Source organism: Balaenoptera borealis (assembly GCF_965194805.1).
Source record: "Balaenoptera borealis genome assembly, chromosome: 11".
Lineage (NCBI taxonomy): Eukaryota > Metazoa > Chordata > Mammalia > Artiodactyla > Balaenopteridae > Balaenoptera > Balaenoptera borealis.
The window spans coordinates 78494354-78509649 of NC_138868.1; the positions used below are offsets into that span (position 1 = coordinate 78494354).

The following is a 15296-nucleotide window of genomic DNA, read 5'->3' on the forward strand; positions in this document are numbered from 1 at the left end:
TAAAAAAAAAGTTAGCCAGTCCATTTCTGCATGATCAAATATGACAAATAACAAAATCTTAATTGTTGAGGATTTTGTATAAATGAAAAGTTATTTCTGAAACCCTGTCTAGTACTCTATAGCTAAAATAATTTGTGAAGGTTTCACTTAATTTTCTATAAAAAGCACGTCTTTCACTCCTTACCTGATTCTTGCCATTATAAAGATGTTCAGCAAATAGAAATATGGAGTTGGAGTGTCCCATGAGAAATATGTGATTGGATTTATTCCACCTGTGTTTCGAGTTTAGCTTTTTATTTAACCTAGATTTTCTAGCAGAATCGATTTCACATTCAATTCATTCCATTGTTTTTCAATATGGAATGCATTTGGGCTTTTTCAGTAAATATTAAAAGGGAAAGTTATAAAATCCAAAGTATTTTTATTATTTATCTCCATATTAAATGCAATTACAGTAAGATTCCTGGGATTTGAGAACAGGAGATAGGTAAAGTATTAGAAAAAATTCTGATCCTTATGTTTAAAAGGGAAAAGTGGCAAAAGTGGCAATCAAGAAAACTTTCTTAACTTACTTTGAGATTCAGGTCTTTTAGTAGGGGCCATAACAAAATCTTAGAGTTGGATGGTGATGATTTTTATATTTCCAAATGAATATTGTTGAGATAATGTGGCCTGAATACAAAATTGATTTTCATAGAGAAAAGCCTTATGCTTTCTATGTCTTCCCTTAAGTAAACTTGCTATGATGTGAATAAGCTATTTCTTACAATAGAAGAAGTTAGAACTTGGAAACCTATTCATTTTTATGAGTTAATTTACGCACTGACTTCTTGATAACTATATTAGGATTTCTGAAAAACAAGCTAAGTGATACGTCTTCAAAAAAGTGTTTGGAATAAAAGTGATGAACTTTTTTCTTGGTAAGTGCCACATGTATCAAAAGTATGTGGATTTATTTTAACCCCCAAAAGAAATTAAGTCCCTGTGTATCTTCCTTTTTACCTTAGGTATTATGGCATATAAAACTCTATTTAATTAGTATTGCGTATTTGTAAAACTATAAGTTGTCCCCCTAGGTAATGTTAAGCGGGAAATTGGATGAAACACACACACACACACACACACACACACACACACACACACACAGATTCAAAGAGAAACATGCAGAAGGTCATTCAGCAAAGTTTCACTAAAGTAATTCAAAATTAGAGCATAGGATTCAACGGAGAGGGTTGTGGATATGGTGAACAGTCCTGAAAGAATCAAGGTTATCCTTTGCACCATTTGCAGTTTTGAAACTTTAGGCTGAGGTTCCTCAAAACTGGTAGAAAACAATGAATGAAATTGTTGTTTCTGTTTACTTAAGACAAGGAATAATTTTGAAAGTACGCGACAAGAGGTAGAGCGGTTGATGCAAAGGATGAAATCTGCCAGTCAAGATTACAGACCACCCAGCCAGTGGACGATGGAAGGCTACCTTTATGTCCAGGAGAAACGTGAGTTGCAAAGAGATAAGTTAATGTCTGTTATGATTAACATTCTGTTTCTATGAGATGTGAGTTGGTTAGTTTCTTTTCCGTCAAGTAGGAAGACTGAAATTCCTTACAGCTTTATACTACTTAGTCTGCTCTGCCAACCACTGCCACCGAAGTGTGGAAGTTCTTCCCCTTTGCACCATCAGAGTCTCTAAGTTGGTATGTTATTGAACTTGGAACTTACACTTTTCATGATGATATAGTAACACGAGTTCAGGTTTAGAATTTAATTGTGTTATCTAATCTCAATTTAAAGTTTCATGGAGAATTAAAAATCAAAGCCTTTATCAGATGAATCATCTTGGTGACTTTGGTAATAGTTTTCCCCTTCAGCAGCATTATTTCATTTAATTCTGTGCTCTGACAGTTTTCAGGAGTAAAACTGGCAATTATGTAATGTCAAACTGGCACTCTTTACTTCCTGTTGTTAGGAAATAAGCATCAGACCCAATAGAACACTACTATCATTGCCTCACACTAAGTTTTTCTCACAAAAATTAATAAAAAACCATTCAAACTTGTATAACTAGGGTCCTTTCTTGTCATAAAGTGGAACAAGTTTGACTAAATTAACTCTCTATTTCAAACCAGAATGCCCTAAAGCACTCTTACTGTTTGTGCTAAAGGAACAGTTTTTTTACTTCCAGTGCATCATGGACCAGTGTCATCGTAAAACAAAAAATCACGTGCTTGGATTTTGCAGTAATCTCAAATTGCTCTGAAAGTTTTGAAATGCTTATTCTCACTTTCTGTACTTTTTCTCACATACTGGGACTCACAGACCACATGCAGTAGCACTGCTCCAAGTCTCTCTATCTGTAGACAATACATCAATGTAGTTGTTTTGGTTAGAAGACATTATAGTTAAAGGGTTTGAGATGCGGAAGCTGTAGATGTTGGGTTGACTGTGAAAGTTTTTTGGACAGGATGCAAAATGATCACTAAAATGCCAACATATTTTATATTTTACATGCCTAGGTGATGCTCATTTGATCCTTAGCAATATGCAAACAAATAACAGTTTGATCCAGTTATCTTGGCAAACATTTATTACTACATAGGTGGTAGAGGGCTGCTGGCTCAGGAGGTCTGGTTCCAGGACTTTCTCTCTCGTAACTACCTTTGACCAGTCTGCTGCTTTCAGATGTTAAAATGGTAAATCTGATTACCTGCCTATCTATTCTCTAATTAGAATATCCTAAATAAGCTTTACCAAAATTTCATGAAAAAGACCGATTCTTTGGTCATATATACGGTATATGGATTTGACTCAGGACTCTAAGGAAATGTTTGAATACTGAATAATTATTCCATATTTGAGAGCCTCACTGTGAGGGTACCTGGAGGGGAGCTCACATTTTGCTGAGTGGAAGAATTTGTGGATAGTGAGGCCTGTTCAAACCTGCATCTGGTAGAGGAAGTGCCATCCTCTTGCCTGAAGATTTTTTATTCATTTTAACTCAGTAATATTTTATTTCTTGAGGTTCCCCCCCCCCCATTGTTAACACAGTTGCTAAAAGCTTTGTGAATATACAATATCTTGTTCTAAACAAAAAAGCTTTGGATTACCTAGCAAAATTCTTGTGTATATAACCTTCAAATATGCCCTGTTCAATTGCTACTTGGTAGTTTATCCATTGGATGGTGCCGTGGTTTGCTTACCCATTCCCCAGCTGTTGGACATTTGGATCAAACTAAAAGCATAGTTCCTACCATATGACCCAGCAATCCCACTACTGGGCATGTACACTGAGAAAACTATAATTCAAAAAGAGTCATGTACCAAAATGTTCATTGCAGCTCTATTTACGATAGCCAGGACATGGAAGCAACCTAAGTGTCCATCAACAGATGAATGGATAAAGAAGATGTGGCACATATATACAATGGAATATTACTCAGCCATAAAAAGAAATGAAAATTGAGTTATTTGTAGTGAGGTGGATGGACCTAGAGTCTGTCATACAAAGTGAAGTAAGTGAGAAAGAGAAAAACAAATACCGTATGCTAACACATATATATGGAATCTAAAAAAAAAAGTGGTCGTGGAGAACCTAGGGGCAAGACGGGAATAAAGTCACAGACCTACTAGAGAATGGACTTGAGGACACGGGGAAAGGGAAGGGTAAGCTGGGACGAAGTGAGAGAGTGGCATGGACATATATACACTACCAAACATAAAATAGATAGCTAGTGGGCAGCAGCCGCATAGCATGGGGAGATCAGCTCAGTGCTTTGTGACCACCTAGAGGGGTGGGATAGGGAGAGTGGGAGGGAGGGAGATGCAAGAGGGAAGAAATATGGGGACATATGTATATGTATAACTGATTCACTTTGTTATAAAGCAGAAACTAACATACCATTGTAAAGCAATTCTACTCCAATAAAGATGTTTAAAATAATAAAAATAAAAGCATAGTTCCTTTAATAATTTCAGGGCTGGATGGGTGGACAAAATGCAGTGTTTTATGCAGCTGTCTGATGTTGGTATCTTTTGTTCTAAGATACCTGACTTCTCCTCTGGGTCAGGCTGAACTGATCATAAAGCCCTTTGTGGCACTGACCTTTTTTTCTGAGAGTTCCTTGCCCTCTAAATGATAACATCTACTCTTAGACTCCAAAACTCAGGTAAATCTTCAACTCTAGTGTCTCTCCGTAGCCTGGGACCAAGTCTGTCCATTTGTCTTGTCGATTCACTTTGAACCCACACCTTCTCTCCATCTCCGCAGTCTTGCAGTGACCTCCTAACTGTTCTCTTCTCACCCCCAGGCTTGTGCTTCTCAGTCCATTCTCAGAGAGCTTCCAGCAGCTCCCTGCAATTATTGCTTGGTTGTGCCTCTCCTGTGATGGCCCTGGCCGTGCATGGCGTTCGAGGCTCTCACAGTTGGGCTCCTCTGTTTTTAGCATCCTCTCTTATGATGTTGTCTTCCTGCTCCCACGACAGCTTCCACCTCCATTTTTCTCTATATCTGCCTGTGTTATTTTTATAGCTTTAACGAGGCACACTTGGCATGCAGCAAACTGCACATATTTAAAAAGTACAGTTTGATCAGTTTTGCCATATGTGTGCACCTGTGAAGCCATCACCACAATCAACATATCCATCACCTTCAAAAGTGTTCTTATGCCCCAATATAATCCCTCCCTCCTTTAATTCCCACTTACCATCCACCCCTCTTCCCCTTGCCTAGGGATTTAAAAAGAAAAAATGAATGGATTTATATGCTGTTGGAATTATTTTTCTATAAGGGACAAGTATTCAAAGCCCCTTTCTACTTGGAATCTTTGAAAGCGTTTATATTAAGAAAATCTGACCAGTTCACTAAGACATATTGATTGTACTCTTGCTATCACTGAATAAGTCCTGTGGGGAACAGAAAATGAGATGAAGAATATGCCTTCAAGGTGTTTATTCTATAGTGGAAGGCACCAGATAAACTCACACAACTAGCAACCAGTGATCAATAGTAAATATCAGAGCTGTAAATTGAGTGATAAATGGACATGGATGTAATGGGGTGGTAGCAGATTATTGCTGTTTAGACATAGCATTCCACTTTATCTGGATATGTGGTTTGTATGTTACCCACCTCTAGGCAAACATTAAATTGCATTCTAGTAGACTCCAGTTTAACCAGGAAGAGCATGGGGTCCAGAGTCAGACAGAACTATGTTGGAATTTTATGCTACCTGTTAACTGGGTGATTCTGGGTAGGCAACTTTCTGAGCTCAGTCTCCTCATTTATAAAAGAGAGATATTTATATCTATCTCATAGTAATATTGCAAGAATTAGAGATAGTGTATGTAAAATGTCTCTGTTATCAGTAGTGGTGCATAATAATACCATTGTGCTTCTAGGAGCCCTTACTATTCTGTGTAATTTATATTTATCTCATTTAATTCTTAAGACAACTCCTGAAAAATATCATTCCTCTGAAAAGAGCAACTCCAATCTCATGTCCTATTGATGAAGAAAGTAGCACCATCTGCAGCTCTTAAGCTTTATTTTCTTTTATGTAAAATGTTCTTTATAATGTCTGACTTTAAAAGTTCCTAGATAAAATGTTGGCACTTAGTAGGTATTCAGTGAATGTTAATTCCCTCCCATTCCACAGACATCATCTCAGCAACCTCAGATGATCACTGGGTAAGATAATTAAACTTGTTTTGTTTTGCAACTTTAGAGCTATAATAAATTCTATTTACCCAGACTTTTTTTAGGGACTTAGAATTGCTTGCCTAAGAACGTCTGCCCTGGCCTGGTGCCAGGCAACTTTAAAGAAAGTAGCATGTGTGTGCCGCACACTTGAAGATTAAATGCACGAGGTTCTGAACTTAAGATGGAGGCAGGAAAAAACACCTTGGGTCTAAAATGTCATCAGAGTGTTGCAGCAGCTTTATTTAAAAATTACAGTTAATATTGCTTCATAAATCCCTTCCTAAGTAGTAAAGTCACTATAAGGATTTCTATCCAGCCACTTTCCACTAATCAGCTCTAAGCCTGTAAGTGTTTTACACCACGTGTAACAGAGTTATCAACAAGTATTGTTAAGTATTATAGTGTGAAATGGTCCCAAAACAGAATTGAAGTTAATTGCAGTAATCCTTATACAGTAATTACCAAGTATATAGCTGCACCCCATAATTTTAAAATCTGGAGTGGTTTAAGTATTAAAGCTAAACATGACACCAAGGGCACTATTATTAAAGAAAAAAAATTCAAATGGCTCTTGAAACACTTTTCTCAAGCGGTGCATTTTTACAATTCAGTTTCTTGCTTTTGGATATATGGTTGTAAAACCAAGCCAGCAATAACATTGTACATAATTGTTGCTAGAGAGATCCAGGTGTTAAGCCAGATGGGACCCTACATGGAGAAGCTATAGGAAACAAACTCCATTTTCAACCCACTCAGCCCTCTACGGCATTTGGGTGCAGGATAATTGGCTTCCCTGGGGAAAAGCTAAAGGTCTTCTACCTGGGTCATGAAAAAATTGAACTTATGGTGCATTCCTGTGCCCTGGTGAAGCAGCATTAAACCGTTTTTAAGACTACTGGATGATTAAGTGACACACTGTGGGAAAGGGTTGCACACCACAGCAGGATTGTGTTTATGGGGAAAAAGAAATTGAGCGGTTTACATATACAGCTTTTAATATAAATGGTAGAAATTATTTTCATTTTAAAGAGTAATTTGAATTCACTTTTTTTCAGATTAGTGTTAAGAGGAAATAACTCTATGGTCAGTAAGGTTTTAGAGAAAGATGAGTGATTCATTCCTTCATTCATTTATCAAATCTTTATTGAGGAACAACTGTATGTCTGGCCCTGTTCTAAGGATTAAGAATATACTAGTCAGCAGAACATCACTGGTTCCTGTTCGCATAGAGCCTTAGTGATGGATACAGACAATAAATTGGGTGAATTAGTAAAATGTTAGTCCTATCAGTGGTAAAGTGAAGAAATAAAGTTAAAACAAGAAAGAGAGATAAGAAATATCAAGGTGAGGGTGCTGTGATGTTAGCTATCTCTACAGAAAAGGCCATTTTATAAAGGTGACATTTAGGAAAAGACCTGAAAGAAGTGACATTGTCATGCAGCTATCTGAAGGAAAAGTGGTCCAGTGAAGTGCAAATGCCCTGGGGTAGAAATGCATTCACTGAGTTCTGAGATCAGCAAGGGGGCCAGTGTAGCTGGAGTAGAGTGTATGAGGCAAAAGGCAGTGAGATCAATACTGAGGAGCCAGGTCATGTGGGGCCTTTGGTTTTTATCTGGGGTAATGTGGGAAACGACTGGAGGGTTTTGAACAAAGGGGTGAAATGACCTGGCTGAATTTTTAGCGGGGTATTTCTGGCAGTTTCAAACATAGAGGACAAAGATGGAAGTAAGGAGACCTGTTATAGTACCTCAGACTGTCATTTCTCATTCTTCCTACCTCTACGGGATGCAAGTATACCACTTTTACAGATGAGGTAACTGAAGTTCAGATCTAAAGTAACTCCTGAGTTTACAGAGTGAGTGTCGGAACTGTAAATAAAGCCAAGTTGTTTGGCTGCAAGACCCTCTACCCTACACCACTCTTGCTCCAGACTAGCCTTTCTCACTCACAGTAAACATTCCCAACTTGCATGGTCTATGGAAGTACTCAGTTGTGTTTCATGGCATCAAAAACTGTACAAACTTAGATACAGATCATTTATTAACAATCTGTAATGTTTGTTTCCTTATACTAGGACCACTTGGTTTTACATGGACTAAACATTATTGTACATATGATAAGGGAAGTAAAACATTTACAATGAGTGTTTCAGAAATGAAATCCAGTGGGAAAATGGTGAGTTGTTTTTATTTATTTATTTATTTATTTATTTTTAACTTTTTTTGGGGGTTTATTTATTTATTTATTTATGGCTGTGTTGGGTCTTCGTTTCTGTGCGAGGGCTTTCTCTAGTTGCGGCAAGTGGGGGCCACTCTTCATCGCGGTGCGCGGGCCTCTCATTATCACGGCCTCTCTTGTTGCGGAGCAGAGGCTCCAGACGCGCAGGCTCAGTAGTTGTGGCTCACGGGCCCAGTTGCTCTGCGGCATGTGGGATCTTCCCAGACCAGGGCTCGAACCCGTGTCCCCTACATTGGCAGGCAGATTCTCAACCACTGCGCCACCAGGGAAGCCTTTTATTTTTAATTGAACTTGTTATTTAAGTAATGGAAGCAAAACAAACAAAAATCATGTGTGCTTATTTTTCTAATAAACGTGCTCACAATTTTTAAAAATTGAAAAGTCAAAAATTTTTCTCTCACTTTAGTGACCTTGAAGACTTAAAAAGAGTGGCCAGGATTTTTCTTTTATTTTGGCCATGGAATGTTTATAAGCAGTTATATTAAATGTAGGGACACCTTGGTAGGTGTCATCTCCTATCCCTGGCAGTAGAGTTGTTTGCGTTGTTGGTTCTCCAGCAGCCCATAGAGACTGTCAGTGGCTGGTCCAGGCTCAAGGCATCTGCGTCTTTCTTCCAGGTAGTCTCTTGTGGGAGCCCGGGTTTGCCCCTGCATGCCACTTCCTTTTCTGCACTGTGTACTACTTACTGAAATGCTGGCCAACAAACTTTCTCAGAAGAAATCAATCAATGCTTATTTACCCCTAAAGTAAATCAGTCACTGAATGTCTCGCATGGGTAGTGAAAAGTACAGAACAAAGTGTACCTTATATGCGGAAGTGCTACAGAATACAACGCCTTTATTGCGTAGTGTACACTCTTTTTGTGAGTTAAGATATGAATATGGCAAACAATTGGACCTATGAATTAAATAATTGAACCATCATCTAAGAATCCTAGAGCTGGGAGTTATCCTAAAGATTATTTAGGCTAGCCTCATTTTACCTGATTAAAAAATAAAGACAATAGAAAGTAAGTGACTTACTCAGCTAATTTGTGGTGTAGATCATGGCAGAGGTAAATGTTGATCTAACTTAGACACATACTCAAATACATCAGCTGAAACTTATTGTGCTTGGGCATTCATTAGAGTCTAATAATTCAAAGTAAGAGACATAAAATAAAGGAGAACATACCAGAGAAAAAGAAACCTTAGATTGCTACCCTCACAAGAAGTTATTAAATGCTATAATCATGCCTAGTTTCTACTCTAAAAGTTTCATAAGAAAAGATATTGCCCAAAAGTCAGTTTATGTGACAGTCAGTGAGCTAATAATAAATAGTCCAAGCCAGAGTTCTATTAATAAGAGAGATTTGCAACCAGAAACAATAGAATTAACCAGGCATTAGGTAAATATTCCCCTTAAAATTGACTGGCATTTCAGATATAGAAGAGAATTATGAATTGAGCCTATGTCGGATCCTGTCAAAAGAGGTTTAGTTTAGTTTTAGCAGCAGACTACTAGTTGGTTACCAGCAGGGGAATTACGTGGTATGCATGATAGTAATAACATTATAGCAAGTATCTACTAGAACTTTATTATTTTGGTAGCTCTCTTGAGGTTGTGAGCCAGCTATCATTTAATACTCTACAGCTCCAATACAAACACACACACACAAACATTATAGTATAATTTAACATTATAAGTAAATATGTTGAAGGGTACTAGACAGGCATGTCACAGAATTCTTTGAATAAAACATGTATATATGATTAATTTATTAATAAATGGTTTGGTGTGTTACAGTTGGGCAGTTAACATTAGGCAGAAGTCTTTGTACTTATAGAAACAGGGTGTGATTATGATCTTTATACATAAACTGTACTATAAGTTGTCATTTTAATATGGAAACTTTAGATGGTGTATTTAATATATTTCAGTTCACCTTGTCATCATGTCAGTAATGTGCTCCACTTCTTGTTTCAGAATGGCCTTGTTACTAGCTCACCAGAAATGTTTAAATTAAAATCTTGTATCCGACGAAAGACAGATTCAATTGATAAACGATTCTGCTTTGACATAGAAGTAGTCGAAAGGTTTGAACTTTTCACTTTACATTTTTTAATAATCTAAATTATTTGTTTCTTTCTATGTATAGATGTAAATATGAAACAGCATAAAGTGCTTGTTTTTCAGTCTCTTTTTTAAAGACAATATATATGTTTATTTCATTATTTCACTTGTTTATTCAACAAATAAGTATTGCATGATGCTTTCAAAAAAATAAATCAGACACAGAGTGCTACCAAAGGGTAACATCACTCAGAGAAGAATCTGGAAAAATCAATAAAGATGACTGCCTTAGGGGAAAGTGCATATTGTGGACTGAGGTCCCCATCAAAATGAAGGAACCTGATGGCATTGTTCATGGCTCCTGGGTCAGCCTTTTTGTATGCTTTTGAAATCTAGTGTCCTTGTTCCCAAGGAATAATAAGACACAACTGCAAATTCCATAAGCTTCCTTTAGCCAGTGAAAATCAGTGCCTACCATGTACACAACACTGTTCTGGGCATTCTTAGCCACAGAATATTGGGAGAGACATAAAGATTGTGCATTCAAGCTTATCACCTAGTGGAATTATTTAACTCTGTTCCTTTATTGTTTCAATACAAGTAGAATAGAAACAAAATAAGGAGGGGTATGTTTCTTGATCTCTGTTGCATTCCATAATCTATTTTTCTTCCCCTGCATTACCACCATGCTTTTCTGAATACTCTAGCTTTGTGTGTGTGTGTGTGTGTGTGTGTGTGTGTGTGTGTGTACACTGTATATATACTCTGACATACTATATACACTGTTATATACTATAGCTTATGTACGATAGCTTGTTAACTATTTAGTAGGGCATAGCCTTGTTCTTATGCTTCTTTAAAATAGTGTTAGCTATTTTGGCCCTGTGTTCTTATGCTTTATAGATCTGCTTATTAAGTTTCCCTTTCTCTCCAAAACATCCTTTGGGATTTTTGACTGGAGTTGAATGGTGAGTTGAACTCTCCCAAGGATTTTACATATCTTTTACATATATATTTTTTTCAGATTTGTTTTTGGGTATATTCTTTTTATTTAAATTCTTTAGTAGAAACTCTTTTTTTGTTTTATGGTTAAGATTGCCATAGAGAAAGGCTATGAATTTTTTTATATATCAGTCTATATCCAGCACAGTTGTTGAACTCTTGGTTTTAATAGTTTTGTGGTAGGAACTTCTGGTTTTTCTATGTAGATAAATACCAACATGTTAGTGATTTCTCTTTTCTTTTTTTCGACACTTTCTAGATATATACTTGGAGCACACTGTTAAACTCTGTCCTTTAGTTGTTTCATCTGTAAAACAAGGAAAATCAGTACCCACATCAAAGGGTTGTTGTGAGGAATAAATGAGATAATAAAGGAGACATACTTATAACACAGTGCCTGGCACATAATAAACAGCCAACAAGTATTGATTGTTGTTATTATTTGTGTTTTACACTGGCTTAGATTCTCCAAGATAAAATTACCTTGATCTTTATAATACATTTTCCCTTTTCCTATCAGTCTAATGAGCTGTTTTCCTGTTTATGTAGAGATATATGCCTTTATCACAGTTTTAACTCACTCCAGGCTTTTAACCACACAATATTTAAATGAAATTTCCTTCTTCATGTACCTTTTCACAGAATCCTCTAGTTTTCTGTTTATCTTATGGACAGCCTGCACAATTAATTAGATTAATTTCACTTTTTTCTGAATTTTCTATTTTTCTCTCTCTTATATTGGTTTCCTTCCTCCCTTTGCTTGCTCTTTTCTTGAAGCACATCCTCAAGTAACTATCTCAGAATGGGTGCATGGGAGAGAGTTGCTTTTATACGTATTAATTGTAATATTGTGATCATTGTATATGTAAACACTTTGGTTTTAGTGTCTTCTTAATAATTGACTAGTTATGGTATAAGGCTTTCCATATTGCTATATACTCATTGTAATTATTTTTAGTGACTAGTTGTACCACGTTGGGTCATAATCTTAATTATTCTCATACTGTGGAATGTTTCGGTGCTTTTGAACTTCTGTGAATGTAGCTTTTCATCCTTTTTGGTCATTTCAGGGGAAATAGTTTGAGCCTAAGCTCCTTCAGATAGTCTTATACCTAAAACACTTATTGATTTCATTTTTAAAATTCCTTCTTTTTTCTTTTCTCTCTTTTCATTTCTTTTTTCTCTTTCCTGCTTTTTCTTCAAATTTTACTTTTAAAGTTAGCTAAGAATTTTTTTAAAATAATAAATGTGTAAAGGCATAAAAGTAGTAAATTGAATGTATAAAATATTTTTTAATAGGCATGGAATCATCACATTGCAAGCCTTTTCAGAAGCTAATCGGAAACTCTGGCTTGAAGCCATGGATGGGAAGGAACCGGTAGGAATATGACATATTCTATAATTTAGATTTTATTGTTCTAATAATTGCAAAGTACATCTGAAAAAAATTTTATATGTCTATAGTGTATTTGAAAATATTAAAATAGCAAATCAGAGGAGTAGAGACTCTTACTGTTTTCCTAGTGTTGTGTCACTGGCACATAACACCAACTTCTGAATTCTTTTCCCCAGGGGACTTCCAGGACTAATTTAAAACCCTAAAATTACTTTTAAAAAATTACTTATAATCATTAATTTGGCTACATTGATTAGATTATTTTATTTAGTTAATAATTCTTGAGTGCCCACTCTGCAAGTCTTGTGCTAGGCTTTATGATCAGCATGATGAACAAGTTTCAGGGAAAGAACTAATCCTGGTCCTAGACCATGGTTTAAAAGTCTCCTTTGCTAAAACTGTTTGTGGCTTGACATTTTCCCTCTATCCAGATCCCCATTTTTATAATAGTTATTTTGATGTTGACATAATTTACTTAAAATTATCAGGGAGGCTTATATAAAAAAGGGAATAAATCATTGATGACTTTTGTGGAGAACACTGCAATAAATGATTAGAGGGATGAGCACACAGAGCAAATAGGATACCCCAGCCTGTCCCTTGAAAACTATCTTTTAAATGGCAGAGAACCTGTGACCATTCTTCTGAAAAGTACCTATGCCACAACAGAGCTACACAAAGTGTGGTCCCCAGACTGAGTCCATCCTACAAACCGTTACCAGGCTACAATAAGATGAGTGCAGAGATTATGATTAAGCATCTGGAAAATTTTATAGCAATGAGAAGTCATTTTACATCTGTTGAATTTAATAATAAAAAATTTGGACTCTGCATCTATTCTTTATTATGTGTATTACCTTTAAAATTTATTGTGATTTATAAAAATGTCAGTCAGCGACAGATTAAAAACTAAAAACAAAGGAACTTGGTTCTTTACCACTAACAGTTGAGGGGCAAGCCCTGACCTAGAAAAAATTTAGAAGACAGTGTGATAGCTCAACAAGTACAAGTTAGGATTGTACACACTAAGAAAAAAACACTAAGCAGATAATTTAAGGAAGGAACAATCAGGTGAAATCCATCATGAGATACTTCCTGAAGAAGGGAAATTATGCATCATGTTGGAGAATAGAATGAGATGCTTAGATCAGAGGGAAAGAGGTAAAACTTCGCCCAGGGCAGGACAGCCGGGGATGGAAAGGAGTGGGAGGCGAGATTGGAAGTTGGGCTGGGGAGATGGCATTGTGGACACAGTATTTGTAAGACCTTGAAATCAAGACACTCCCTTTGTGTATCATTGTACCAATATCGCCCTGGTAATCTTCTGTGCTGGGTCATTAATTGCAAGTAACTCACTGACTTCCTTTGTTTTTTAGATTTATACTCTGCCTGCGATTATTAGCAAGAAAGAAGAAAGTAAGTCATTTTAATAATTATTTCAAATGTTATCACGTAGATTTTTTTTTTTTAGTTGAAGTACCATAACATATTAGTTTCAGGTGTACAACATAGTAATTTAATCTTTGTATACACTGTGAAGTGATTAGTGCAATAAGTCTAGTACCATCTGTCACCATACAGTTGTCCCCCTTCACCCATTTCACCCACCCTCCAACCCCCTTCCCTTCTGATAACCATGAATCTGTTCTCTATATCTGAGTTTGGTTTCATTTTCTTTGTTTGTTTGTTTTGTTTTGTATATTCCACATATAAGTAGAATCATATGGTATTTGTCTTTCTCTGACTTATTTCACTTAGCATAATGCCTTTGAGGTCCCTCCATGTTCTTGCAAATGACAAAGTTTCCTTTTTTATGGCTGAGTAGTAGTCCACTGTGTATATATAGCATGTCTTCTTTATCCAGTCCTCCACCAATAGAAATTTAGGTTATATCCATATCTTGGCTCTTGTAAATAATGCTACAATGAACATAGCAGTGGATATATCTTTCTGAATTAGTGTTTTCATTTTCTTTGGATAAATACCCAGAAGTAGAATAGCTGGATCATATGGTAGCTCTGTTCTTAAACTTCGAAGTACCTTTGTACTAGTTTCCATAGTGGCTGCACCAATATACTTTCCCACCAATAGTGTACAAAGTTTCTCTTCTCTCCACATCCTCTACAAAACTTGTTATTTCTTGTCTTTTTGATGATAGCCATTATAGCAGGTGGGAGGTGATATTTCATTGCGGTTTTGATTTGCATTTCTCTGATGATTAGTGGTGTTGAACATCTTTTCATGTGCCTGTGGGCCATCTTGTATGTGTTTTGGAAAAAATATCTACATAGATCCTCTGCCCATTTTTTAATCAAATTGTTTTTCGCTATTGAGTTGTTTGAATTCTTTATATATTTTGGATATTAACTCCTTATCATATATGATTTGCAAATATTTTCTCCCATTCAGTCGGTCACCACTACATTTTGCTGATGGTTTCCTTTGCTGTGCAGAAGCTTCTCCGTTTGATGTAGTCCCACTTGTTTATTTTTGCTTTTGTTGCCTTTGCTTTTGGGGTCAGATTCAAAAATTCCATGCCAACACTGATATCAAGGAGCTTATTGCCTATGTTTTCTACTAAAAGTTTTATGGATTCAGGACTATTTTAAGTTTTAATCCATTTTGAGTTGATTTTTGTGTGTGGAATAAGATAGTGGTCAAGATTCATTTATTTGCATGTGTCTGTCCAGTTTTCCCAGGACCATTTATTGAAGAGACTGTCTTTTTCCCACTGTATATTCATGACTCCTTTGTCATAAATTATTTGTTCATATATATGTGGGTTTATTTCTGGGCCCTCTACTCTGTTCCATTGATTTATGCATCTGTTTTTATGCCAATACCATACTGTATTGATTACTATAACTTTATAGTTTAGTTTGAAATCAGGGAGTTTGATACCTCCAGCTTTTT

At 36.2% G+C, this 15296-nt stretch overlaps 1 protein-coding gene across 2 annotated transcripts in view; it reads left to right on the forward strand.

Moving 5' to 3' along the window:
* Positions 1-15296, forward strand: part of ARHGAP42 (Rho GTPase activating protein 42) — a 312202-nt gene that overhangs the window by 229650 nt on the left and 67256 nt on the right. For both annotated transcript variants that reach the window (XM_082339914.1, XM_082339913.1), the window contains exons 8-12: positions 1367-1496; positions 7770-7870; positions 9899-10008; positions 12287-12365; positions 13760-13799. In XM_082339914.1, coding sequence (XP_082196040.1) covers positions 1367-1496; positions 7770-7870; positions 9899-10008; positions 12287-12365; positions 13760-13799 — 460 coding nt within the window. The remainder of the gene's footprint in view (positions 1-1366; positions 1497-7769; positions 7871-9898; positions 10009-12286; positions 12366-13759; positions 13800-15296) is intronic.